The sequence below is a fragment of the Lepidochelys kempii genome, chromosome 1 (genome assembly GCF_965140285.1).
Source record: "Lepidochelys kempii isolate rLepKem1 chromosome 1, rLepKem1.hap1, whole genome shotgun sequence".
NCBI classification, from domain to species: domain Eukaryota; kingdom Metazoa; phylum Chordata; order Testudines; family Cheloniidae; genus Lepidochelys; species Lepidochelys kempii.
The window spans coordinates 61,134,009-61,158,972 of NC_136380.1; the positions used below are offsets into that span (position 1 = coordinate 61,134,009).

General features: G+C 45.6%; 2 protein-coding genes and 2 non-coding genes across 5 annotated transcripts in view; all 4 read left to right on the top strand.

Moving 5' to 3' along the window:
- LOC144930624 (uncharacterized) overlaps positions 1–24,964 on the top strand; it is a 459,911-nt gene that overhangs the window by 23,367 nt on the left and 411,580 nt on the right. The window lies entirely within an intron of this gene.
- Positions 9,235–14,287, top strand: TPT1 (tumor protein, translationally-controlled 1). 2 transcript variants are annotated; one of them, XM_073345053.2, is made up of 6 exons: positions 9,235–9,370; positions 9,632–9,705; positions 10,636–10,823; positions 11,924–12,029; positions 12,634–12,750; positions 14,062–14,287. In XM_073345053.2, the coding sequence occupies exons 1-6, from the start codon at positions 9,343–9,345 to the stop codon at positions 14,062–14,064; spliced, it is 516 nt and encodes a 171-aa protein (XP_073201154.1). In that variant the 5' UTR covers positions 9,235–9,342; the 3' UTR covers positions 14,065–14,287. The 2 variants fall into 2 exon arrangements, with proteins under 2 accessions (XP_073201154.1, XP_073201164.1); XM_073345063.2 differs by lacking the exon at positions 9,632–9,705 and having other exon boundaries at positions 9,250–9,370.
- On the top strand, positions 13,877–14,008 carry LOC140905696 (small nucleolar RNA SNORA31). Its single transcript, XR_012156934.1, has one exon. It is a non-coding gene; the product is annotated as a small nucleolar RNA SNORA31 (small nucleolar RNA).
- LOC140905697 (small nucleolar RNA SNORA31) lies at positions 15,155–15,289 on the top strand. The gene has a single exon (XR_012156935.1). It is a non-coding gene; the product is annotated as a small nucleolar RNA SNORA31 (small nucleolar RNA).

A 24,964-nucleotide genomic window follows, 5' to 3' on the forward strand; every position in this document is an offset into this window, starting at 1 on the left:
GTAGAATTCTGGGTTTATACTCCAGCAAGGTGGCAAGGCTGGGGAGCTGGGAAATTGGCTTTTGTATCCTGTCTGTCCTTGAGTGGCTTAGGTAAAGCACTCAGATAGCTCAGTTGAGCGTGTGGCACCACCTGCTGTCGTGTTGGGTGACAACAGGGCCTGGAGAGGCTGGCTGAATCATCAGCAAAGAAGTGTGAGAGAGGCCTGCCCAGCTGGTGGGTTAGGGGGCACAGCGATTCCCACAGCTCCCAGACTGCATCCTGGGCATGACAACCCATCACAATGGTTATTCCTTCTACATACTGATTTTATACTTTCACAATCCTGCAATTTAACTCTGTTTAACATACAATGATTATAGATGACACAGCATGTTAGTTAATCATAACCACACAGTAAATGAACAATAAACTAGAATAATTGGCTACAATGTGATACTTTTAGACAAACAGACCTGGTAGATTATGAGATCTATCTACCTGGCAAAAGGAAGGAGATTAAGGTCTATCATGTAAATTTTCTCATGCTATGGAACATCCAGGAATCTCTCCAGACGGACCCTTGGCTGGTGAGCCCTGTGTGACATGAGGTGCCCATGGTAGCCCACACTGAAAATGTCAAGGTCAGGGCAGGCTGCAAAAAGAGAGCAGATTCTCCCAAAACTGGTGTTTAACACTGTAGTTAGATTCACTAATCAGTCACAAACTGTGCTCCTGATTCCTGGTTATTAAGAAGCTAAAAACAAAGACAAATCACACAGCCCCCTTTATTGCATTCAAGTTCTCTGGCTCCCAATCAGCAAATAGGTGCAGTAAGGTGAGGAGTTCTTTAAAACTCTACTCACTATACAAATGTTCTTCTGATACCCAAAGAGCCAGCCACCATTACCAGATCACTATTTGTTTGGATCTTATCCAAAATATCACACTGCCAGCCAATCCTTTAGTATATGAAACTAAAGGTTTTATTATAAAAGAAAAGAAAGAGAAGAGGTCAAAGCAATCAGATACATACATATGATTTCAGAGTCCATATATCAGGTTCTTAGCAGCATTGGTGAGTTTGCTGGCTCAATGAGTCTCTCTGGAACACATCTGTCATAAATATAAAGGGAAGGGTAAACACCTTTAAAATCCCTCCTGGCCAGAGGAAAAACCCTTCCCCCTGTAAAGGGTTAAGAAGCTAGGATAACCTCGCTGGTACCTGACCAAAATGACCAATGAGGAGACAAGATACTTTCAAAAGCTGGGGGGAGGCAAAAACAAAGCTTCTCTCTCGGTCTGTGTGATGCTTTTGCCGGGGACAGAACAGGAATGGAGTCTTAGAACTTAGTAAGTAATCTAGCTAGATATGTGTTAGATTCTGATTTCTTTAAATGGCTGAGAAAATAAGCTGTGCGGAATGGAATGGATATTCCTGTTTTTGTGTCTTTTTGCAACTTAAGATTTTGCCTAGAGGGATTCTCTATATTTTGAATCTAATTACCCTGTAAAATATTTACCATCGTGGTTTTACAGAGGTGATTCTTTTTACTTTTTCTTGTATTAAAATTCTTCTTTTAAGAAACTGATTGCTTTTTCATTGTTCTTAAGATCCAAGGATTTGGGTCTGTGGTCACCTATGCAAATTGGTGAGGATTTTTATCAAACCTTCCCCAGGAAAGAGGGGGTAACGTTTGGAAGGATTTGGAGGGTGGGGGGGAAGACATTTCCAAACGGACTATTTCCTGATAATATAATACCGGTTAGACGTTTGGTGGTGGCAGCGAAAGTCCCAAGGGCAAAAAGTAAAATAGTTTGTAGCTTGGGGAAGTTTTAACCTAAGCTGGTAAAAGTAAACTTAGGAGGTTTTCGTGCAGGTCCCCACATCTGTACTCTAGAGTTCAGAGTGGGAAAGGAACCTTGAAAACATCCAAAGCTTGGAGAGGACTGTCAGTCTTTTGTTCAAAGCTTCAGTTTGTAGAGAAGTTACTCCAGAGGTAAGAAGCTGGATTGAAAACAAAATGGAGAAGATGCAGCTGCCTTTTATATCTTTTCCCTTGTAGCTTGTACATCCTTTGTCCCAAACACAAGCTAACGGCACATGGGCATGGAAAAGTACTTGGAATCCCCTGTCCACAGGCATGTCCCTATATGTCCTGCTAACTCATAGGTACAGACACAGGCTTCTTTCCTTTGGTTCATTGTACAGGTGATTGCCCTTGATAGGCTATTAAGCTGGATGGATAATGCTGATGCCAATCTGGCTGGGGGTGTCACCCAGAAATGAGGGATGTCAAGTGATTAAAAAAATTTATTGTGCGATTAATCACGCTGTTAAACAATAATAGAATACCATTTATTTAAATGTTTTTGGATGCATTCTACATTTTCAAATATACTGATTTCAGTTACAACACAGAATACAAAGTGAATACAAAGTTGAACTTACAAATGTAGAATTATGTCCAAAAATCCTATTTTCAAAAATACAACAATGTAAAACTTTAGAGCCTACAACTCCAATCAGTCCTACTTCTTGATCAGCCAATTGCTCAGACAAACAAGTTTGTTTACATTTGCAGGAGATAATGCTGCCTGCTTCTTGTTTACAATGTCACCTGAAAGTGAGAACAGACATTTGCATGGCACTGTTGTAGCCGGCGCCACAAGATATTTACTTGCCAGATGTGCTAAAGATTCATATGTCCCTTCATTCTTCAACCACCATTCCAGAGGACATGTGTCCATGCTGATGACAGGTTCTGCTCGATAATGATCCAAAGCAGTGCAGACCGATGCATGTTCATTATCATCATCTGAGTCAGCTGTCACCATCAGAAGGTTGATTTTCTTTTTTGGTGGTTTACAGTGTAAAGTAATGGAAAAATGAGACAACCCTCATGGCTCTGACAGCCATGGGAAGGATAGTACCCCTTCCAAAAATATACAAACAATGATTGTTCTGACTAAGAATCTTAAAAAAAAACCAAAAAAAACAACCTAATGAGTTTACCACTCATGCCACAGGCCTAATGCCACTGTTCAGTGTAACCTTAATGGTACTGCAGACAAGGAAGCATGCAATGGAAAGGAAATAAACTGTAGAACAATGATACATACATTTGTTCCGTAACCTTTGCCTAGACTGCAGGAGAGGCAAACTCCAGTTTATTTGGTAAAGGCCTTCACTATACCTTATAAATGAAGCCTTTGCCTTGGGTATTTATCTAAAATAATCTAATATTTTATCTAATATAATCTGTTACATATCAATAGATTAGAAATGCTTCCAAGTCACATTGAAACCAAATCTGAAATTTCTCAAAACTTTCAGGGTCTTTAGATCCAGGGTTCTGGCTTGGCTCATTGTAGAGATAAACGTGAGTTATGAAGCTCAGCTCAGGTTCTGGACCCAATCTGAAATTCCCCAATGATTGACAGAGACAGACTAGAATTATGCAGGCTTAATTAAAACACCCCAAACAAACAAACAAGTAGTCTGATTTTCAAAGGTGCTAGCCACAAACAGTTCCCATTGGCTACCGTAGTTCAGCACCTGGAAAAAAAACAAGCTACTTACCTCCTGATAACTCCTCACTGTAAAAAGTTTAAAATGCCCAGTTAAGGCTACAGTGTTTCAATTTTATGTACAAAGTAGAGTCAGGGCTACAAAGTCACAGTGTGTCTTAGCCCTGAGTTTCAGCAGTAGAGAACAAAGAGTTTCTAGGGACACAGGCTCATTCTTGTGAGGTGCTCTGCACCCTCAACTTCCAGTACCTTCCACAGGAGTTGAAGCCACTGAGTGCCTCTCCAGACTGAATCCTGGGCCCTGTGTAACTATACACTGAGCGTGCTTAGTGATAATTGGGACTTTGGACTTCAAATTTGTAACTGCTTTCTCACAAGCGCTACATTTTAAAATCCCTCCCTTCAGCTCCCCCACTTCCACCCAAAACACTAGTGTACAATATTGGTATAACAACAAATAGTTTCATTTGCACCTGCTCCTCCAGGGTTGCAGTCTTAATATCCCTTGTGTCTTTCAACTCACTCATCACCATCTCAGAGTCCCCACTTCCTCTACTCAAAGCCCACATCACTTTTTTTCCAGGGAGCAGACCAGGGTGAAAGTAACTTAAAGGATTTACCAGTACGCCGGAGTCCTGAGTGGGGGCATGGCCTCAACCAGAAGAGGCAATTTAAAGGTCCCAGGGCTCTAGCTGGGAGCCCTGGAGCCTTTAAATCACCCCGCTGCAGAGGCGGCTGGGAGCCCCGGGGCTCAGGGTGAATTGGGTTAATTCAGGGGTGAATTAAAGGGCCCGGGGCTCCGGCCGCCGCAGAGCTCCAGGCATTTTAAATCCCTGCTGGAGTCCTGCAGCCAGAGCTCCGGTGGTGCTTTAAAGGGTCCGGGGCTCCCCACAGTGGCAGGAGTACTGGGCCCTTTAAATCACCGCCGGGGAAGCCAGTCCGGTCTGGCATGGCATACTGGCTCTTGCTGGTACACCGTACCAGACTGGACCGGCTTACTTTCACCTCTGGAGCAGACCCCACAGCAGAGGTGGGCAAATTACAGATGTGGCCCGCGGGACGGTCCTGCCTGGCCCCTGAGCCCCCAGCCCCTCCCCCGCTGTCCCCCATCCCCCGCAGCCACGCCTCCGCACGGACAGCATGGCTTGCACCCACCTACCTCCCAGGCTTTCCAATAAGCCTGTCCTGCCGCTCTGAGCAGCATGGTAAGGGGGCGGAGGGAAAGGGGGGTTGGATAAGGGGCAGGAGGTCCCAGGGGGCAGTCAGGGGACAGGGGGCAGTTGGATGGGGTGAAGGTTTGGGGAGGGTGGTCAGGAGACAGGGAGCTAGGGGGGCTGGATAGAGGGTGAGGTCCTGGGGGGTCGGTGGGTCCCGGGATGGGGGGGACAGGGAGCGGGGGGGTTGGATGGGGGTGGGGTCCTGGGGGGGCAGTTAGGAATGGGGGTCCCGGGAGGGGGCAGTCAGGGGACAAGGAGTGCAGGGATTGGATGGGTCAGGGGTCCCAGGGGGCCTGTCAGGGGTGGGGGTGAGGACAGGGGTCGGGGAGCAGGGGGGTTTGGATAGGGGGTGGGGTCCCGGGGGGCAGTTAGGGGCAGGGGGTCCCAGGAGGGGGTGGTCAGGGGACAAGGAGCAGGTGGGGTTGGATGGGTTGGGGGTTCTGAGGGGGGCAGTCAGGGGGCGGGAAGTGGGAGGGGACAGATGGGGGAGGGGTCAAGCTGTTTGGGGAAGCACAGCCTTCCCTACCCGACCCTCCATACCATTTCACAACCGCGATGTGGCCCTCAGGCCAAAAAGTTTGCCCACCCCTGCCCTACAGAGTCACAGCTATAGCTGTCCTTTGTTGTCAGTGAGAGATGCAATTGAATGGGAACTGTGTGGTGTCTTAAGAATAGGAGTACTTGTGGCACCTTAGAGACTAACCAATTTATTTGAGCATGAGCTTTCGTGAGCTACAGCTCACTTCATTGGATGCATACCGTGGAAACTGCAGCAGACTTTATATATACACAGAGAATATGAAACAATACCTCCTCCCACCCCACTGTCCTGCTGGTAATAGCTTATCTAAAGTGATCATCAGGTTGGGCCATTTCCAGCACAAATCCAGGTTTTCTCACCCTCCACCCCCCCACACAAATTCACTCTCCTGCTGGTGATAGCCCATCCTGTGTTTGTCTCTGTCTGAGGGGTTGGAGCAAATGCGGTTGTATCGCAGAGCTTGGCTGTAGACGATGGATCGTGTGGTGTGGTCAGGGTGAAAGCTGGAGGCATGTAGGTAGGAATAGCAGTCAGTAGGTTTCCGGTATAGGGTGGTGTTTATGTGACCATTGTTTATTAGCACTGTAGTGTCCAGGAAGTGGATCTCTTGTGTGGACTGGACCAGGCTGAGGTTGGTGGTGGGATGGAAATTGTTGAAATCATGGTGGAATTCCTCAAGGGCTTCTTTTCCATGGGTCCAGATGATGAAGATGTCATCAATATAGCGCAAGTAGAGTAGGGGCTTTAGGGGACGAGAGCTGAGGAAGCGTTGTTCTAAATCAGCCATAAAAATGTTGGCATACTGTGGGGCCATGCAGGTACCCATAGCAGTGCCGCTGATCTGAAGGTATACATTGTCCCCAAATGTGAAATAGTTATGGGTAAGGACAAAGTCACAAAGTTCAGCCACCAGGTTAGCCGTGACATTATCGGGGATAGTGTTCTTGACGGCTTGTAGTCCATCTTTGTGTGGAATGTTGGTGTAGAGGGCAAACACCTACAAGATCTCTGTCAAGCTTTCTTACAACTACAATACCCACCTGCAGAAGTAAAGAAACAGATTGATAGAGCCAGAAGAGTTCCCAGAAGTTACCTACTACAGGACAGGCCTAACAAAGAAAATAACAGAACGCCACTAGCCGTCACCTTCAGCCCCCAACTAAAACCCCTCCAACGCATTATTAAGGATCTACAACCTATCCTAAAGGATGACCCAACACTCTCACAAATCTTGGGAGACAGGCCAGTCCTTGCCTACAGACAGCCCCGCAACCTGAAGCAAATACTCACCAACAACCACATACCACACAACAGAACCACTAACCCAGGAACTTATCCTTGCAACAAAGCCCGTTGCCAATTGTGCCCACATATCTATTCAGGGGACACCATCACAGGGCTTAATAACATCAGCCACACTATCAGAGGCTCGTTCACCTGCACATCCACCAATGTGATATATGCCATCATGTGCCAGCAATGCCCCTCTGCCATGTACATTGGTCAAACTGGACAGTCTCTACGTAAAAGAATAAATGGACACAAATCAGATGTCAAGAATTATAACATTCATAAACCAGTCGGAGAACACTTCAATCTCTCTGGTCACGCGATCACAGACATGAAGGTCGCTATCTTAAAACAAAAAAACTTCAAATCCAGACTCCAGCGAGAAACTGCTGAATTGGAATTCATTTGCAAATTGGATACTATTAATTTAGGCTTAAATAGAGACTGGGAGTGGCTAAGTCATTATGCAAGGTAGCCTATTTCCTCTTGTTTTTTCCTACCCCCCCCCCCCCAGATGTTCTGGTTTAACTTGGATTTAAACTTGGAGAGTGGTCAGTTTGGATGAGCTATTACCAGCAGGAGAGTGAGTTTGTGTGTGTATGGGGGTGGGGGGGGATGTGAGAAAACCTGGATTTGTGCTGGAAATGGCCCACCTTAATTATCATGCACATTGTAGGGAGAATGGTCACTTTGGATGAGCTATTACCAGCAGGATAGTGAGTTTGTGTGTGTGGTTTTTGGGAGGGGCTGAGGGGGTGAGAGAACCTGGATTTGTGCAGGAAATGGCCCAACTTGATTATCATGCACATTGTGTAAAGAGTTGTCACTTTGGATGGGCTATCACCAGCAGGAGAGTGAATTTGTGTGGGGGGGTGGAGGGTGAGAAAACCTGGATTTGTGCTGGAAATGGCCCAACCTGATGATCACTTTAGATAAGCTATTACCAGCAGGACAGTGGGGTGGGAGGAGGTATTGTTTCATATTCTCTGTGTATATATAAAGTCTGCTGCAGTTTCCACGGTATGCATCCGATGAAGTGAGCTGTAGCTCACGAAAGCTCATGCTCAAATAAATTGGTTAGTCTCTAAGGTGCCACAAGTCCTCCTTTTCTTTTTGCGAATACAGACTAACACAGCTGTTACTCTGAAACCTGTCGTAAGAATGTACCTCTTACTGAGTAAGAAAATAACTACTGTCATCTATCACTTGTCATTCTAATCTAATTGTTTTTTGAAGTGTTGTTGTAACCATATTGGTCCTAGGATATTAGAGAGACAAGGTGGGTGAAGTAATATCTTTTACTGGCCCAGCTTCTGTTGGTGGAAGGGTCAAGCTTTCAAGCTACACAGAGCTCTTCCTCAGGTCTACAACAACATGTATGCAGTGTATCAATGTAACGTTTCCAGTTACATGCTACATTAAAAAGAAGGAGTCAAATTCTCCACTGTCCTGTGACTTGTGTAGTCATTTGTACCAGTGCAAAGTTGAGTGCAAAATGCTCTTTCCTTATCTGCAGTCCTAGAGCGTAAACTCCTTATGGCAAGGACCTGGCTTTTGGGGGTGGGACACTGTATAAATAAACAAACAATATTAACAAATAAATAATAGTAGCAATAACTCTCATACCCTGCCTGGCCCCCCCAAAGCAGGGGAGGTGGGGTTATTGCCGAGGGGCAGGCAAAGGAGTCTGTGGTCATCCTGTTAGCAAATATATACCGACTCTCTCTCCGCGGTGCGTCTACACTGCGAGCACTACAGCTTCAGCACTGCAGCTACGTCCCTGAAGCACAGCCACTTGCTATTGTGACAGAAGAGGTTTTTCTGTTGCTCGACTAAATCCACCCCCAGAGAGGCTGCCATCACCTCGGTCGACATAAGAATTCCACTACATCCACAGCGGGGAGTAGGTCGACCTAACTACAATGGATGAAACTTTTCACATCTCTGAGCGATGTAGCTGTGACTTAAGATAGGTGTCGACCAGGCCTATGTATTGGCTGGCCCACGTAGCCCTGGGCGCTGAGCGGAACTGGCTAGAAGAAAGAATGAAAAATTGTGACTATTTTCACGATATAGCTCAGTGGTTTGAGCACTGGCCTGCTCAACCTAGGGTTGGGAGTTCAATCCTTGAGGAGGCCATTTAGGGATCTGGGGCAAAAATTGGGGATTGGTCCTGCTTTGAGCCGGGGGTTGGACTAGATGACCTCCCGCGGTCCCTTCCAACCCTGATAGTCTATGATTCTATTTAGTTTGTGGCTTTGGGTCACATTCGACTTGCCACCTGCCTGTTTCTGACCTGCCACCTGGTGCGCCCTGTGCAGCTGCAGCCCCAGCTGGGAGATGATGCCCCAGCACAGGCTGCAGGAAGGCTCACACTGCTCTCAGTGCCAACCCCGAGCCCCTTCCCCGGGGCGCAGGGCTGGGTCGTGCCCCTTGAACTCACTGACCGCTTCGCCCATTGCCACTGGCAGCAGCGCTCCCGGAGACTCCCTGCGTCAGAGAGCCCAGCAGGCGCGCAGGCGCGGTGCGGCGCGGGGCTTCCCCGTGTCGCCGCCTCCGATTTGGCCGCCAGGTGGCGCCGCGCCGCGGGGGGGGGGCGGTGTGCTACGTCACTGTTTTCGGCGCTGCGAGGAGCGCAGGGATTGGTGACGCAGCAGGGACGTGCCCGCTATATGAGCTCTGGAAGCCGCTGACTCGGCCCTTTCCGCCTCGCTCCCGCCCGCTCTCGGGTCGCTCGCCGCGCACAGAACGAGCCGCGCCGCCCAGCAGCAGCGCCGCCGCCGCCATGATCATCTACCGGGACTGCATCAGCCGTGAGCGCCGGGCCGCGGGGAGGGGCGGGGGGCCGGGCGGGCGGGCGCGCGCGCGGCGGGGCGCTGCGGGACCGGCCGGGCCCCGCGCATGAGCAGGCCGGGCGGGGAATGCGGAGCTCTGCGGCGGGGGAGGGGAGCGGCCCGGCCGGGAGCGGCCAGGGGCGGTGCCTGGGCCGCGGAGCGGCCCGGGCCGGGGGCGCGGGCGCGGGCGCGGCGGGTGCGGGGCAGCCGGGCCGGGCTGACGCCGCGCTCTCCCCGCAGAGGATGAGATGTTCTCCGATATCTACAGCATCCGGGAGGTCGCCGACGGGCTCTGCTTGGAAGTGGAGGGGAAGGTGAGTCACCGGGGCTGGGCCTGCCCGGGGACACGTGTCCCGGCGGCCTCTGCCCGCGCCGCAGCCCGGGAGCTGCTGGGGACGCCGCTCCCTGCCCGCGGCGCGCGTGGCCCGGCCGCGGAGCCCGGCACTTACCCCCCCCCCCCCCCCCCGGGCGGCTCTCCGGCCAAGCCCCGGCCCACGAGCGGCCTGTTGCTCGGCGGAGGCCCGGGGTAACCAGCGAGGCTGTCTGGTAACTGGTCGGAGCCGGCCCGTAGCCCCCGCTGCTTGCTCGGGGCTGCTGGGGGACAAGAGGCAGCTTCGGGAGCGAAGCTGCTACCGTGCGGGGCGGGGGGCAGCTCTGGCCAAGCCTTGTTGGCCCTCACAGGGGTACCCACGCGTGGAGTAACAAGGGCGAGGGCTTGGCGACACCTACAGTGGACGGTAGCTCACCTTATCTTGGTCCCGCCTGCTAGCAGGTCAGTTAACTGTGTGTTTTAGCTCTTTGCTGACACGGTTACAGCTTGATTTGTTGCGAGTGAGGGGAAGCCAACCACTGAGGTGACTGGCATGTCTGAGAGTACCCCAGCTAGAAGACTGACCTATCTGAGGATACTTCAGCTCCAGTAGTCTGTGTAGCTTTTGGTGGTGGTTTATCGTTCTTGTCGGGACTGGGTACAGGACTAGTATCCCAGTACTGACCGAGATCTTTAACCTGTGTGGAAGTTCTATCCCTGCTTATCTGATAGGACAGGCGAAGAATTCAGCGCCGGTATTGTTAAATAATGGGGTAGTTCTATAGTCCACTTCAGCTTTAAAATGAGCAGTTCCTGAATTGACTGACAGCAGCAGTAGGGCTGAGTTAATGGTGCTTTTCTCAACAGTGTAAGTATCATTTGATTCTGTGGTGCTTTTCTCTAGTAAGTTTTTGATGTTCTCTTTAAAATCCAGATGGTCACCAGGACAGAGGGTCAGATTGCTGATGCTTTAATTGGTGGCAATGCCTCCTCTGAAGCTATTGAAGAAGGAACAGATCCCACAGTTGTCACTGGTGTCGATATAGTAATGAATCACCATCTTCAGGAAACTAGCTTTACAAAAGAGTCCTACAAGAAGTATATCAAGGACTACATGAAAGCGTAAGTGAAAACTGGTGTTACCCTTGAACTCCTCTGTGAACGGTACATCATGAATTTCACCTCCTTAGGTATCAGTCCCAAAAGTAAGTCTGAGTCATGGTAGATGCTGATATGTGGTGTGGTCAGTTTGACACTTGAATAACTTCAGTGCTCCAATAGTGTCTCATCATTTGAGACTCCTGATGGTTGAGTATAGAGGAGCACTTCAGAAAATGGTTTTAGCTAAGGTACAGGAATTGTTCATGAGGTGTAGGTCTTACCCTTGCCTTCCTGTTCCATTGAGTGCTGCAGGCTTTTTATGTATAAAACAGAAATGTTTCCTCTACCCCACAGAGTGAGGCTTGGTGTGCTAACATGGGGGTTCTCAAACTGGGGGTTGGGATCCCTCGGGGTCTCAAGTTGTCAGCTTCTACCCCAAATCCTGCTTTGCCTCCAGCATTTATAATGGTGTTAAATATATAAAAAAGTGGTTTTAATTTATGGGGGGGGGGTTGCACTCAGAGGCTTGCTATGTGAAAGGGGTCACCAGTACAAAAGTTTGAGAACCACTGTGCTAACATTTATTAGGCCCCATTGCCTTAGATGAGGCATTCTAGAACTAGTGTATTCGTAGGTAAATTCTTGTGTGTTATAAACTGCTCTAGATTTCCAGGAGGCTGTTTAATTTGACACAACACAATGTTTCATTGCCTAAAATTATGTATGTTAATAAACTCTCTGGTCTAATTATCCAACTGTCCAGCATCCAGACTCATAACTTTCTTCCCTCCAAGTGGAAGATGTCCCCTCCAACTTGGGAGTCCCACCTTGGGCCCCTTCTGTCTCCCCCTTTTTTGCTTGGAACAGTGCTCTTGCTGATATGGAACTCTGCCTACTCTCCACACATCCATGAAAGTACTGTTAGTAGCTTTTCTTAGCAGCCAGAACATTTTGCCTTGCAGATGCCAATAGTGTCAAGGAGCTCGTGGTATTAGGAATGCTGCTGAATAGAGGTTCAGCAACAGGAGGCAAACTTCTTCACCTTGACATGAAGTGACCCTGATCTGCTGAACTCCTTTGTTTGTTTCATTCTAGTTAAGAGCTTGTTTGATTTCTTTTAGAATCAAAGCCAGACTTGAGGAGCACAAGCCAGACAGAGTGAAGCCTTTCATGACAGGGGCTGCAGAACAAGTCAAACACATCCTTGCAAACTTCAAAAATTACCAGGTAAGCTTAAATAGCTTTAACTATTTTTGTAGTATGAAACAAAGGAATACCAACTGAGTTGTCTTACTATTAGACACCTTATAGACTTTGAACCTCCTGACTGCTGTAAGGGTAGTGCTTGGGGGAGCCTTCAATCTACCTTTTTCCAGGCTGTCTTGTCATAATTTATAAATGGCTCTAATGTGCTTGTTGCTCATGGCTTTCCTGAGCAGCAACAGAATGGAGTTGACCTGACTCTTGACTTTCACTGCCTATAAGGCTCTAAAGAGAAATAGTACAGTTGACCAAAGTCTAAATATCACAGCTTTGCCTAGCAGTTGAATGTACAGTGGAGGCTTTTAAACTTTATTAAAAAGACAATACTGTATTGACTTATTTGGAAGGCTCTAACCCTAAGAGAGAGAGCTTCTCCAAATTGGGCATAATTCATTAGAAGTTGATGGCACTTGCCCAAGAAAACTTTCTGGGTCTGGATGACAATGTTTTTTTGTTTTTGTTCTCTCCCTCCCCCCAAACACTGTCCATAGAGTATTTTGGTTACTCATAGTTAGTCTTTACCTCATAGTACATTCATAATTGTAGTAACACCAGTTCTTTTTCAAAGTTCTTTGTAGGTGAAAACATGAATCCAGATGGCATGGTGGCTCTCCTGGACTTCCGTGAGGATGGAGTAACTCCATATATGATTTTCTTTAAGGATGGTTTAGAAACTGAGAAGTGTGTAAGTACCGAGTTCTTGCTCAAATATGTTAGTTTGACTCATGTGGCTAACTTCCCTTGTGTATAAAATGTCCACTGTTGCAATATAAATGTTGCAAGTTACTAATTCAGAGTAGTTTTGGAACTAGAATCACTTGTCAAAATGTAGATGTAACCACATTGGTTACTGGGCTCCATACAGGGGGTAGGTGGTGAAATTTAATAGCTAGTCTGACAGCCTCTGATATAGGAGATCTGAGTTTAATGCCAGAAGGGACTATTAATTGTGCTGAAACAGTACTGGAAGGCATCTCTTTTCAAAGATGTGGTCCCACTACAGGGAGAGTAAATCAGAGCAGTGGTTGATACATTTCATGGTGTGTTAATTACAGTGGTGGTCCCCATATAGATCAGATTCCATCCCTTTCCTCTGGTAATCCTAGTGGTTCTTGCCTAACAGTATTAGGGCAGTATGTAAGACAAGATAAAACCTCTAATGCAGGTGATGTGGTTTCTTAGTTTATATTCCAGTACCTAAACCCTGGATTGCCGCAGCCCCTGTTACACTCTAACTGCAGCTTGGCTCACGCCTTCCCTTCAAATTCAATTGGCCTCAAATATAGTGAATTACCCAACTTGGCAGGTTAAATACCTGCCAGTTCTAGAAGTGATCTTTGGAGAGTCCTGGACTGGGCCACAACCCATGAGAAGAATTGCTGTTGATCATTGTGATGAAACTGATGCAAATACTGACTACTGTTCTCTAGTCATAAAGTATCCAGGGTGGAATTAATTTGATCCTACACTGAATCTAGTATTTGATTATAATCTGCCACAGCAAATCCCTTCCCTTAGATTACTTTGATTGGGGCCAGTACTGCAGGATCATATGGATCCTGTTACAGTGGCTGTGAACAATATTAGTCCAGGAAAACTAGATTCAAGGCTTTAAACGTTTACTGAAGTCTATTGTAAATTTTCTGGTATGCAAGAGCCTTTTAAAGGTGTATTCAGGAGGTAGCATAAGATGAACTCCATCACATTACCCTTCCAGCAATGGAGGTAGGGGAGAAATCTAGGTGACTATTCTTCTGTTGAGTACCTTTAGAAACTGAGCACCAGCAGCTCTGAAAGCTTGTAGAAATGTTACGCATCCTCTGATAAACCTTGAGCAATTCTCCTGCTGCTCCTGGGTTTGCACTGTGATGCAAAAGGAACTTCCTTGTGCTTTCTGCCTGCCTGATCACATGGCAGCTCAGACTGAATTGGGGAACACATGCAGAGACACCATTGCTTGACTGAACCTGAAATAACCATTGTATTCTTGTTACAGTAACAAAACCGAGCAACTATTTTGGATCACCTGTCATCATAACTTGCTGCTGCTCTTTCCTCATCAACAAACACCAGGACTCAGCAGTGTCTACCAACTGGACTGATACCATCTTGAGCTTTATTCACTTATTTTTGACCCTGATTTGGAGTGGAGGCATTGTTTTAAAAAAAAACTTGTCATGTAGGTTGTCTAAAATAAAACTCATTAAACCCATTCTAGGTAATGCCTGTTGGTCTAATGTGTTTCTTGAGCTGAACTCCTACAGTAAGCTTGCTGCAAGTCTTGTGCCCAAGGACCTTTATACTTGTCAGTAATATAGCCTGATCCTAGTACACTGCAACTTAAGACTGTCTTCAGATAGACTTCATGCAAGTCACTACTTGAGACACTGGAATGCAAGTGCGGGCTCCTAACTTCTGCCTGCCTAGCAGTATGAGGTGAATAAGGGAAATGTCCAAAGAAGTGCCATCATAATGAAGTGGACCTTCTGCATCTCTCACAGTTCTACAAACTGAAGTAATTAACTCTCTGGAAGAGATACCAAAAACCAATAAAACAAAACTGAATTCAAAGCTATTAATATGGAGTATTGGCTGAGCTTCTTTATCAGGCAAGGATATTTGGTTTCTTTACATTGCACAGCAATCTTAAAGTGGGGGGAGAAGATTTGAGTAACAACACCAGAATGCAGCTGTTGAGCTAGTGCATGTGTGTACAGGGGGATGGCGTGGGAAATGCAGCTAATATAAAATTACAATATAGTTTTATGGACTGTCTACAGTTAGCACCAAACCATAGAGCAGTATTCTCACTGTGAGCAGCAGTGCATAAGTGGTCAGTCATAGGATTAAGTAGATTTACAACTGGCTTGATAGATGGGACACTGAATATACATGAACTAGCTAAAATATTCCCAATGAAAATATGAAGTAGGTTTTGACAGGAAAGTAAGTGTTGGAGAAAGGCAATAGACCACCTTGCTACTTAAGTAAAGGAGGCAGGGTTGGGGTTAGACCTTACAACCCCTTCAATAGTGTTGTACTGAGCTTTTATTTGGGTGTTAGTCCCTGCTAGAGGATTGTCACTAACAATGCATCTACTTGACAGACCTGGAGCATGTGACCATTGCTTTTCTGGTCCTCACTAGGATGCAAGAGTAAAACAGTTCCTTGCGCTTTCTGCCTGTTGTCATGTGACAGTCCAGATTGAATAAAGGAATATAACTAGCCTAGAGCAATTACTGTTAAACTAAAGTAGCTTGACATTAACAAGCTTGTCAATAGTTGGAAGAATTGGGTATATCTTTCCAATCTCAATAGCCTGGTCAAAGGGTTTCTGCTACCTGTGATCAGTTTAGGTTGTGTTTCAGAGCAGGTGGTTGTTAGATCAGAATAGAGCTGCCATAGTAAACAGTGATGGAAATAAGATTTACTCTTTTCTCCACAATGGACTTATCTTTGCCAACAAAAGTAAATCAGATACTGTAGTCTAAGTGGCAATCTTGTAGTTATTCATTCAACTTTCAGTCTAGCATAGAGGGGTGGACAATGAGGAGGGACTTAGTATCTAGGCTACAGTCACCAGCTTTATTCATGGGGGAAGGCTGTTACCTTAGATTTTCACCCTTCCCCTATGTACAAAGTTATGTTTCTCCTGGACGCTAGCAGACTTTTAATGGAGAGAAGCAATGGGATGCTAGCCCCATGAACTGCGAGGGGCTTCTTGACTCATTCCCTTCTGGAGTGGGTGACTTTAATCTGTCTTCATTGAAGCAGCTGTTGTGTTAGACCTCTTTCTGTTCAACCTATTTCTTATTTTCTAGTGTGCGTACCCAAGATGGGAGTCTGAAGCTACACCATGGCCCAGTACAGCTGGGATGGGTTCTACAGCAGGACTTCATAACACTTCATATAATGTCCAGCCAACTACTCCTCATGTTATCATTTTTGCTCCAGTCAAATTTCTTTTGATTATCTTCCCCACTTAGCATGTAGTCAGATTAAGTGATGTCAGTGATGAATAATGAAAGCCTCAGGGCTGTCTATCATCAAAAGTTTTGCAGCATCAGATGTACCCACTATGTGAAGCAGCAGGTCCCTTATGTGAATACAGTTAAATGGGTACAAAAGTTCATAGTTTATTGCAGTGAAGGATGAGCACTAAACTCATCTGCTATAAATCTCCTTTATAACAGCATGGGTTTGTATAATTACAATGGTAGTAAATCACACCCCAAAGTGACAATTATCACCGTGTAGCTTAAGTGTATGTTCAGTCTAAACTCTTCTTACAAAAACAATGAGTCCAGTGGCACCTTAAAGACTAACAAATGTATTTGAACATAAGCTTTAATGGGTAAAATATCCAGTTTGTGTATGGTTTTTAACCCATGAAAGCTTATGCTCAAATACATGTTCGTCTTTAAGGTGCCACTGGCATCCTCATTATTTTTGTGGATACAGATGAACACAGCTACCCCTCTGCTTACAAACACATTTTTTATCCCATTCTAAAATGTGGGATATCAAGTGTGATGCTTTGGTGGAGGATTCCTTAGACAACCTGAGCCCTTGACTGAAGGGGGGGTTTTCTCCTAAGTCTTTGTCAAAAGTTTGAATAAAAGAGGGTTGAGCAGCTGAACTGAAACCCTATTTCCTTGCATTTTTATTCTTGGCTACTGGCCTAAGAAGTGGAACTTACTTGGTAACAAACCAGAATGGTTCCACAATCCAGCTTTGGGTCACTAAAAAATTAATGGTGCAAATAATAGCTGTCAATCACTGCCAAGTGCTGATGCCTGGCTCAGTGATACAGCTGTTCTCCTGCAGCTAGCAGAGGCTGGCAGGCTGCAGAAGGTGAATGCCCAAAAAATTCAAAGCAATTTGGACTGACTTCTTCAAGGTCTATGATGCATGTAGACCCTGAAACTATATTCCTTCCCCTCCTTTTATCTTACCACATTCATCATCTATCATGATGTAAAGAGGGTTATTTGTTGGGGGGAAATTATTCTTTTAAAAGGCTGTAGCCAGAGAAAGTGCTCTGCATGTAGTGTCAGCATCATGTCCTTTTGGTATTGCTCAGTGCTCTTATGGGGGGGATAGCCCATTGCACTCCCGGTCAGTGCCTGGCCTGGGCCAGGGAAACAACTGGCCCAACCACTGGACCAAATTCTCTGATGAGTCCTAGTCATGTGCCACCCGAGGCACGTTGTGCATATGCTAAGAGTTCTATTTTCTCCCTTTCAATGAATACCCTGCATTTGTCTAAGCAGCCTAACTGCTTTCCACCACAGCTGTGTCTTTGTCTTGACTCGGTGCACGCTGCCAATTGATAGCCCTGTTGACCTCATCTCCCAGCCCTACAAATTATGCTCAGTGCTTTGCAGTTCCTTTAGCGTTTAGTGCTTCAGTCAGTTAAAATCCAAGTGCTGCTGAAAAATTGAGTCTCAGATACTTTACTTGGCTTCCTAAAATCCAAATGCCACAGCACCTGCTAACTTCACCCCCCGCAATCCAGTTTTGTAAAAGAGCAAGATTTGGGTTGTACTAAACTGCTGGAGGGCGGTGGTTCCATTATGTTGTAGCTTTTTAGTCAGAAAACAGGTGCTAGAGAAGAGCTAGATTCTTGGCTTTGTTTCACTAGTCTGCTTTCGACCCTTTGAAAAATATAGTTGTTACATACATTTCAGTCAGTTCCTGTTATCTGGACTCTGTAACATCTCACTAAACTGAAGTGTGTTACTGTAGCTAGTCCCAGTGCGATGACTTTTAGGTCTTGTCACTTTATTCCTCCATAGAAAGTAGAAAAATCTAGGTGTTTAGTACTTCTCAACTTTTTTTTTTTTTTTTTGGTCTGTACTAACCCTGGTACTATAGGTGTGGAAGGTGGAGGCCTAGTACAGTCGGTCTTGGAATGTAAAAAATGACAATCCCATCTATGCACTTGGCTAAAGCCAAAGGCTGCTGCATTAGCCCAGAGCACTGCTAAAGGGAACCCACAAAAGAAGACATAAAAAAGCTTGGACAGAGGGGTTTGGGGTCTTTAGGAGGTAGAAAGTAGTGCTGGACGTCTAGACTGTGGCCAGCTGATGCCCCAGGAAGATCAGGGCATGGCAAGTGCCAAGGAAGTGAGGAAAAAGCAAGAAAAGGTTTTTTTGAGAAAGTTCAGAGAGGTGAGTCACCTTTCACGGAGCCTGTTTGACTCTAGCTCTGCTTTTATGTTTATTTTTTTGATCTATGGCTTTCTATAGTAGATGCTTTTTAAGAATATAAACCATGCCAGCTGCAATATAGTGACCCTTTGTTTTCCCATGTTGCCATTGAGCACCTTTACAAAATGTAATTAAGTATCTAAGTGACCTAGTAATGCTATAGGCTCCACCTCTTCCATGACTGAGCAAACACAATAAACCTTCAGAACTCCCTGGCATTGTCGCCATCCCTGAGTGCTTTGTCTACATGGGAACACTTGGGAAAGTCAGGGCAAATCAGCTAAATGAAGTCAGTGCATGTTCAAGCACATTAAACCCTTGTGTCAAGGTTCCTTCCCCACTCTGAACTCTAGGGTACGTATGTAGGGATCTGCATGAAAACCTCCTAAGCTTACTTTTACCAGCTTAGGGTAAAACTTCCCCAAGGTACAAACTATTTTATCTTTTGCCCTTGGACTTTCGCTGCCACCACCAAACGTCTAACACCGGTTACTGGGAACGAGTCCGTCTGGAAATGTCTTTCCCCCCAAAATCCTCCCAAATCTTACACCCCCTTTTTTTCTGGGGAATGTTTGATAAAAATCCTCACCAATTTGCATAGGTGACCACAGACCCAAATCCTTGGATCTTAAGAACAATGAAAAAGCAATCAGTTTCTTAAAAGAAGAATTTTAATAGAATAGAAGAAAAAGTAAAAAGAATCACCTCTGTAAAAATCAGGATGGTAAATACCTTACAGGGTAATTAGATTCAAAACAGAGAGAATCCCTCTGGGCAAAACCTTAAGTTACAAAAAGACACAAGAACAGGAATATCCATTCCATTCAGCACAGCTTATTTCCTCAGCCATTTAAAGAAATCAGAATCTAACGCATATCTAGCTAGATTACTTTTGCTAAGTTCTAAGACTCCATTCCTGTTCTGTCCCCGGCAAAAGCATCACACAGACTGAGAGAGAGGCTTTGTTTCTCCCTCCCCCGCAGCTTTTGAAAGTATCTTGTCTCCCCATTGGTCATTTTGGTCAGGTGCCAGCAAGGTTATCCTAGCTTCTTAACCCTTTACAGGGGGAAGGGTTTTTCCTCTGGCCAGGAGGGATTTTAAAGGTGTTTACCCTTCCCTTTATATTTATGACACCTTGTGTGGATGCTCTCATTCAGGAGTGAAGTGAGCTTAGTTAGGTGATATATTTTATTGGACCAATTTCTGTTGGTGAGATTGAGCCACACACAGCTCTTCAGATCTGGGAAACTGTCAGAGCTAAATACAAGGTGGAACAGATTATTTAGCACAAGTAGTTAGGACATGTTTCATGGGACCATTCTAAGTTAAGTGGCCTGTTAACACCTGTGCAGTCATGGAGGGAGGGGTGCAAGGTAGTTGTTCGTGGGTTAGGGATTGTTGTAATAAGCCATAAATCCAATGTCTCTGTTCAGTCCATGATTTTTAATGTGTAGCAAAGTTCTGAATTTAAGCTCCCAGGCCTGTATTTTGTGCAGGTTTCCTTTGAGGATGAGATCTGGTAGGGCAGATGTTGCGTGATCGCTTTGTGAAAAGTGTTTACCCACAGGTGATAGGATTTTTGTTGTTATTTTTTCTGGGTGAATTCCCTTGAAAGCAAAGGGCATGGCTACACTGGAAACTTCAAACCGCTGTTGCAGGAGCGCTGGGAGAGTGCGAGTGTGGTCACACGAGAGCACTCCTGGTAATCCACCTCCCATGAAGGGATTAGCTCCGAGTGCTGGGAGTGTGGCTCCTAGTGCTTGGAGCCCGTTTACACTAGTGCTTTAAAGCGCTCTGACTTGCTGCGCTCGGGGGTGATTTTTCACCCCCCTGAGCCAGCAAATTAGAGCGCTATAAAACGTGAGCGTAGCCAAGCCCATAGTGAGTGTCTGGTTTCACCTGCATAGTTGTTACTGGGGCATTTAATGCAGTGACTGAGTACATCACATCTTGTGATCATTCTCTGTAACAATGCTCTGAGCCTACTTGGCTCCTGAAGGAGAGTGTCCACACCCGGATTTAACACACTTCAATGTGCATTGGACTTCAGTTGATTAGTCTTAACTTTCCTGGGGCCTGGTCTATACTGAAAAATATCAGCTTAGCTGCAGCTGTATCAGTCAAGGGGTGTGAAACCACCACACCCCTCACTGACAACTGACAACATAGCTGCATCTATGCTGGGAGCTATGTAAGGGGAGAGGACTTCTGTTGACATAGCTAATGTCGTTTGGGGAGGTGGTGTTCCTACACTAATGGGAAAAAACCCTCCTGTCAGTGTACACTGAGGCTATGTCTACATTACGGATCTTAAGAGGTCCTTAATCTATAAACTAGGGTTCTTAATCCTACACTAGCCACCAAATAAATCAGCTTCCATGATACCTTACAACAGGATATGTGCATTTAAGCCTCTCATTCTACCCATGATGTAAATGTCTCAATAGAAGAAGAAGAAAAAAATCCCTGCAGGTCTTGGCAAAAAATCTTGCTAAATTAGTCCCTGCTCCAATTATTTCATTTTCACTGGATTTTCAATTTGACAAGCCCTGCTTGGAAACTTGCTCATCTTGCTTAACCAACCCCTGTGTCAAACTGCACCCAAGACTGGCAGCACACAGATTCGAGAGTTGTGCTGTGCTGTGGCTGGTTTTGTTAATATACAATCCCATTGACCGGCAGCTATCCTAAGGCTTCTGTGGCTCCCATCACTGATACTAGAGTGAGATGCCTCTGTTTAGAGTGTTCTGTAAGTAAAAAATGAAAAACTTAAGTGACACAAGAAACACTCAGAAGAAAGTGATCGAAGCCCCAAAAATCCTGTGGGGGATTTGTCAAAAAATACTCAGCATTGGCCTGACTACTATTGAAGTACTATTGATTTTAATGGACGGAGCGTGAAGTGGATGCTAAAGAGCTTTGTATGAACCCCCTATGAACAGTGAGCACCAAGTTATTGTTGATAAAGCATTATAAACGTGACTAATGCCTTACATATAGAAGCCAGCCTGTGCCACGTACCATTCAAGCTGATGGCCCAATCCTGCTAACACTTAAGCACGTGAATAATTTTACTCACATGAGTAGTCCGAGCCTCTGAGCATTGGCAACTTTCCCAGGGTTCCCCGTCAGGTGCTCTGAGCAGGGCAAGGTTTAATTCAAGATGTCAATCTCTTTGGCCTTGTCTAACCTACAAAAGCAGCCATGTTAAGAATCTCACTAGCATTACATGAGTAAAGTTGCTCCTGTATTAAGTATTTGCTGGATCAGGCCCTAAGTTAAGATGGTTCTTGAAGAGTAATGATCACAAACACGAGAAGTGAAAAAATGTGGGTAACAGCAATACAAGGGTCGTTCTTTGAAGAGTAGCGTAGGCTGCCCAGAGCTGTGGTGTAAACTGGCAGGAGCTCTTCAGCTAGCAACTAACATATTATCAGATTCATAGGTCTCCATTGTGCCAAGAGAAGTTGAGCCTAATTTAAATTGGTGTTCTAAAGGGTGGGGGTTTTTCAATCCAGTATTAGTTGAGTATTGACTAGTGAGTATCTATGTGGCTACTAGAACCCTGGCGTTTCATTGAGCAGCAGACTCCAGCACAGATTGGGCTGCAGCTTCTAAGGCAGTGTTATTGCATCAGCACCCTTGGAAACACCACTCCTGACATGAGTTCAAAGTGAACCTGAGTAAGCAGTTGCACACAGAGAGAGGAAAGAGATGAGTAGCCTCTTCACTTCCTCCTCCTTGTATTCAAAGCCAGTAACTGACTCAGAACATTGTGTGAGCACAGAGACTTGCATGCTCAGAGAAAAGAGAGACCTGACTCCATTCTGAGGGCAACTATCTTTTCTTTTCAAGTCTTCGTTCATCACCCCGCTGCCTGCCCTCACATCAAGACCCTGCAAATTCTCTGGCACTGTATCATGGACGGGTCCCGTGGACCCAAAAGCTGAACATAACAAAGGAACATGGGGGGTTTACATGCAGAAAGAATATTTAATGAATCAGGCTGCCAGCAAAGAACCTCCTTTCATTTATGATTTAGCTCCCTGACACCTTTGTGATACAGTAACTATTCAAGAGTAGTCATAATTGACTGCTTCCACACCTCCTTAATTACTAGCAATTTACCAGAATGTTACTGTTTATATATTGCATTTCTAAGATTTTATAATACACTATAATGAAAATACAAGATAAAGGTGAAGAGTGCTATAATATAAATAGGCTGAAACAGGGAGGGGAAATTACAAATGTTTATTTTGGAGTCTAACATAAAATGCCCTGGCCTTCTATTCTCCCCAAAAGGGGGGTTATTACCATACCTGTTAAATTACTTATATATGGCAGAAGAAGAGAGTATTACAAAAATTCACCATTTATTACTAGTCTTTAAAGATTTGTGTACAAAGACTTAGGCTCAGACTCTGAAAGGTATTTAAGTGTTTGACTTCCTTTGAAATCAACAGGATTCAGGTCATAAATACCTTTTAAAATCTGGGCCTTATTGACTAGGAGATTGACCCCGATTCAGCTGTCAGTGGTTGGCAGCTGAGATAGGTACACCAGTGATGCCTCCTGTGGCTGATTTATGCCAGTATAAACATGGTAAACCAGTTTAAGTGCATCTATTAGGGATTTGCACCAATTTAACTAGACTGATTTTTAAACAGATGTAATTAAACTGGTAGGAAAGTACTTTGGAAGTAAAGGCAAAGCCTTGTCTATATTCTCTATACTTGCATGTCTTCTCGCTAGTATGTGATGAGACAAGAACAACTGTCCTCCAGTGTCTAATTTCCTGTGGAATTTGGCTTCTTCACTCCCCAGTGCTATGCCTCAACAACTGTCCCTCGAGAGACAAGGTGGGTGAGGTCAGATCTTTTATTGGATCAACCTCTGTTGGTGGTAAAAATACAAACTTTTGAGCTACACAGAGCTCTTCTTCAGGTGACTGCATAGCGTGACCGATTGTCTCTTGCCAACAGAAATTGGTCCAGTAAAAGATATTACTTCACCCATCTTGTCTCTGAGGCTTTGTCTACACTAGCACTTTCCTCGGTCAAACTTTTGTCAGTTGGGGGTATGAGAAAAACACACCCCATACCACCAAAAGTGCCCACGTGGACAGCACTATGTCAGCAGGGGACACTCTCCTGCCAACATAGCTACCGCTGCTTTTTAGGGGTGTCTTAACTATACTGGCCAAAGAGCTGTCTCCTTCTGGCAGAGAGCGGCTACCTGGGAGACCTTACGGTGACACAGCTGTGCCGCTTTAAGGTCTGTAGTGCAGACATAGCCTGATATCCTGGAATCATCATGGCTACAACAACACTGCAAACAGCTACCACTGGGGTCATTTTGTTCCACTAATTCCTTATTTACATACATCTATTCTACCCCCACCCAATAGTCTGGAAACCAATACAGGAAACATGCAGGAATTCTTATTTCAGCAGTTCCCATCCTGGTCCATGGGCCATTGAGGACAGGGAGGTCACATACTGCTGGCTCTTCCTCCATTTCCAGCTGCTTCTCAGGTTGGCTAGGTTCTTCATTGCAAGGTATGGCTTGGAGAAGCAGCTGGAAACATGGAGGGGGTACCATCCTTATAGTCTGTGCTAGGACCACTGGTATATAACAGGAGGGAGGTGTTAGGACCTTCACACAGGGACTGCAGCTGTCAGCCACCAGCTGGAGAATAATGCCAGGTAAAAGGGAATATGGCTGTCCCCTGGACATTCCATCCACGTGCTGATTAGAGGACCAGCTGCTGTCATAGCTTGGGAGGAAGCCATCTGATCACTCAGATGCTTCCACTTTGAATGCTACAGCAAAAACCCAGCCATGCAGTGACAACTCCCAGCAGCCGCCACTGATTCCCAGTCTGAAGCTCAGGGGAACTGGATTAAAATGGCTGTAGGGAGTTCTAATGCACAGCTCTGGTTCGGGGAATAGCAGCTACAATGACACAGGCCTTGCCAAAGGGCCGGATAGGACTCAGGGTAATGTTGGGTTCTGCCCAGGGAACCTTGGGCCTTGTAGTTTTCCTGCCATCTAAGGGAGGAAGTTTATCAGCAAACATAGACTTTTGGACTGTGGGGAAACCTTTTTTGTTTGTTTGTTTTTAAACCAAGAGGGTGTTTTTGCATTCCACTCCTGTTTGTAAAATAACCCCACTAGCATATGCACCGTTTCCTTCTCAACCTGTACTGAGGACATTCTTTCCCATATAGCTCTATTTTTACCCGGCCCTCTCCACATCACAAATGGCTTCATTTTACTCTGTTTTCTCTCCCAAGAGATGTCTGGGGAAATTTCACCTCCCTCCAGCGGTGGGATACAATCCTGCAATCACATCAGTCATGCTTATCACATCTCTCACCTACCATTCTACACCTTCAGTAGAGCCAACATGTGTCTCACACACATTTCTGACCAGGCCCTTTGGAAGAAGTTGGATAGGGAAACCCTGTGAATAAGATAACAAGAACCCAGCCTGTCATCCAATTCACAAGGCTAGGCGGGAGTCACTTAAGCCTTACAATGCTGAAGGGGAAGAGGATTGTCCTCTGTTTTACACACTTACAAACATCAGAACAGCCACACTGGGTCAGACCAAAGGTCCATCTAGCCCAGTATCCTGTCTTCCAACTGTGGCAATACCAGGTCCCCCAGAGGGAATGAACA

Excerpts from the sequence above, each read along its gene's own strand:
- TPT1 (XM_073345053.2), top strand. The coding sequence starts at position 9,343 with ATGATCATCTACCGGGACTGCATCAGCC. Across the intron at positions 9,706-10,635 it reads GCTTGGAAGTGGAGGGGAAG|ATGGTCACCAGGACAGAGGG; the intron begins GTGAGTCACCGG and ends TTTAAAATCCAG. Across the intron at positions 10,824-11,923 it reads ATCAAGGACTACATGAAAGC|AATCAAAGCCAGACTTGAGG; the intron begins GTAAGTGAAAAC and ends GATTTCTTTTAG.